The sequence below is a fragment of the Cryptomeria japonica genome, chromosome 5 (assembly GCF_030272615.1).
Source record: "Cryptomeria japonica chromosome 5, Sugi_1.0, whole genome shotgun sequence".
In the NCBI taxonomy this organism is placed as follows: Eukaryota; Viridiplantae; Streptophyta; class Pinopsida; order Cupressales; family Cupressaceae; genus Cryptomeria; species Cryptomeria japonica.
Window position 1 is genome coordinate 159,225,594 of NC_081409.1, and position 3,067 is coordinate 159,228,660.

Genomic DNA, 3,067 nt, shown 5'->3' on the forward strand with positions numbered 1-3,067 from the left:
GAAATTAAGGCTTGCCTATAATAGATAAAGTTTACAGCCACCACTAATAACAAATGATTTGCAACTGATGCCTTAAAAAGACAAGAAAAAAGAATTTGCCACCTGCCACCAACCGCCTATGACTAAAAAAATTGCCACTGCCAAAAAAAACCAACTAGCTGAAAATGAAATTTGTCCTGAATAGAAATAAAAACGCTGCCACATTTTCTATTTAAAATCTTTATAAATTCTAAATAGATTAATAATGGATTCACTCCTACCTATATCAAAAATCGAATAAAATTTCCATGAAAACATATAATATTAAAGCTTAACAATTGTGGAAACAACCTTCCTTTAAGGTTTTTACATATTCATTTTTCTTTCACAAATAAAAAAATCAAAAGTCACCGCCGTTGTAAAATAAAATAATTTTTTTTTAAAAATAAATTGACATTTGGCTGAATCACAAAAGGGAAATGAATTAAAACAAGTTTTTTTGTCATAACTCTTCCAAGTTTGATACAAACCAAATTCCAAATCTTCTATTCATATAAACAATTTAGACTTTAGTAATGTCACATGTTTACCTTTTGCACAGGACCCGTTCCATTGGAGTAGGGTGAAATGATACATCTATTTATACATACAATATTTTTTTGCTTGAAGCAAGTAATGGAATTCATCTATGTTCTTGTTTGTTCCCCATCCTTAATTCTTGCTCTCTCTTCAGTGCTTATTTGCACATATGGTAAATAAAATACCCTAGACTATGAATTGTGCCCTCTATGATTCAATTAATCACATCCTTTCCGCTCTATAATACTTACTTTCCTTCAGAGCTCAACTGTCTTCCAAAGAGAATCAAACCTACCGTGGTAAAACCTGATAGAATTGTACTTGAGTAGCAGATAGCCAATAAAGCTCCCCTCAAGGACTGCACTCAAACACAACAAATATGTTAAGCCAGCACATCCTCACTTCATATTCGGAAAATTTGTGACAAATCAGAATCTTGAAAGAGGATCACCTTCGCTAGTAGCAAAGCATTGTCATTTGCATACTGCAATGAGTACTCAGGTATACTCTGAACGGCCGCAGAAAATTGCCATGAAAGGGTTCTAACAAAAAACACTTGTGGATCATTAGATGTCAAGGTCACCAAAATTCTTCTTTGTTCAATTTGACAAATACAAGTTTAATCCTTCTGAATTTATAGAATTTACTGAATATATACTTTTCTGAATAAAATGTACCTCATCTATACTGAAAACAATACATTTCAGAGCTACTAAGTACCATTTTCTAGCATAAATGTTCATCATACATACCCAAAAACCAATGCAATAATAGAGCCAATGTAGGCCTTTTTGGAAGTTAGCTCCACTTGCAATGTTCCAAACTACAGCCAGAAACCATAAGGTTATTGTCATGTAATAAAATCAGATGTCTTCATAATCCACATCAAGGGTACTATCTTCAACAATCAAAAGGGCTTACAAACAATCCAAAGCAAATTAACTTCATTGTCCATGCTTGTTCTATAAACTGAAAATGGAAATTCTTCATAATCTACTTCAAGGATAACATTTTCAAAAATTTAATGCATTCTATAGCACATCACCTTTAGTGTCCTCGTTTCTTCTATGGGCTGCCGCTGTTCTGCTGCACTTGAAGAGTTTCTAGCTAAAGCCTCCCCAGCTGCAATCATTGATTTGGCTATCTGCAACAAGTTTTTTAAAGCCTGTGAGTTGTTTCATAGAAAATCCCATTTGAAGGCTTGCTTTCATTTTTTAGCTCAACGATTATTCACATACTTGTGGAAAAACAAATGATAGGCAATTGCAGACTAGTAGTATTAGAGATATAACACAGATATCTTTTTAGTAGTATGTAAACAAAAATTACCATCTACAGATGCTAATATATATATGATAACAAGACATCATATATGAGTAAGCTTCAGATGACTACTATCACAAGCATCTGTCCTCAAAACATTCTCTAACAATGAAGATGAAAAACATGGTGCTCAACAGCCATCAGCATTTGAGCCATCCTTGATGACTATGATTCACAAAGGGCATAAGCACATATACACAATGTTCATTCAAGAGAAGAATATGCTAACACATCATATTGGAGACTTGAACCACAATTTCATTCTTCTGAATTTGACAAAGCTTTTGGTGTATTAAAGACCTTATATGCCTACTTTGTCTTACAATTATTATCAATGCAAAATAAATTTGTATTCTAACATTTTTTTGTTGAGTGATTTTTTTAAATAGCAAATGGTTCATACTAATTTGTTGGATGGGGTTTAGGTTCAGGTTTGGGAAAGTAAATATGGAAAAATAAAATAAAATTGTGTGTTGCATTTATTTTGAATTTGTTCATAGAGTTTCTGGGAAAAAAATGTGTATTCATTTTTTTTGCATCAATATTTCAGATCACGCTCCATGATCCATCATCAAGATGAAAATCAATGAACAAGAGAGATGAGTAGTGCAAAAATAATTCCATATGCCCTTGGGTGCCAAGAGTGATGGCTAGGTAGTTGGGATTAACACAGACTGAAAACTGACAGTTAGACAAAAAAAATTAAGAAAAGAAATAACTATTAAAAATTAGAGATAAGAATGTCATGCCCCCATAAAGAGAGAAGTAAAATATACTAAACAGGTCAAACTAATAAATAATTATTTATGGCTAACATTAGATCAACCCAAATGTGGTAATACTCAATACTACCTTTGGCATGGGATTCAGTTTCTCTATGGAGTTGAAGTCTTCATGGACAATAGTGTGGTGCAACACATGTAGGGACAACCCGTGAGCCACCATCGGGAGCTTTGGCAAGGCATACTATTTAGGCATGAATTTGGAGGTTCATCCTATTTAAGCTTGGCTATTTGCAAGCTTTTGGCTGTGAGCGAGTTCTCTACTACTAAGTGCCAGACTTATTCGGATCTGCGGAATGTTTCTGGTATTGGTGCGACTCCTCTAAATTATGGCAAGGAGATTCCTTTATGGCAGTGACTCTGAGTATAGTGTGGACTGTTCTTGATGCAGGTCTGTTCTTGTT

General features: G+C 33.8%; 1 protein-coding gene across 1 annotated transcript; it reads right to left on the minus strand.

The window, feature by feature from the left end:
• Positions 1-459: 459 nt before the first annotated feature.
• Positions 460-1,753, minus strand: LOC131876315 (uncharacterized). The gene is made up of 4 exons (XM_059221296.1): positions 1,604-1,753; positions 1,311-1,381; positions 1,010-1,100; positions 460-916 (listed from the first exon to the last, which is right to left on the minus strand). Exons 1-4 carry the CDS (start codon positions 1,688-1,690, stop codon positions 806-808), a joined length of 360 nt encoding a protein of 119 aa, XP_059077279.1. The 5' UTR covers positions 1,691-1,753; the 3' UTR covers positions 460-805.
• Positions 1,754-3,067: the final 1,314 nt, after the last annotated feature.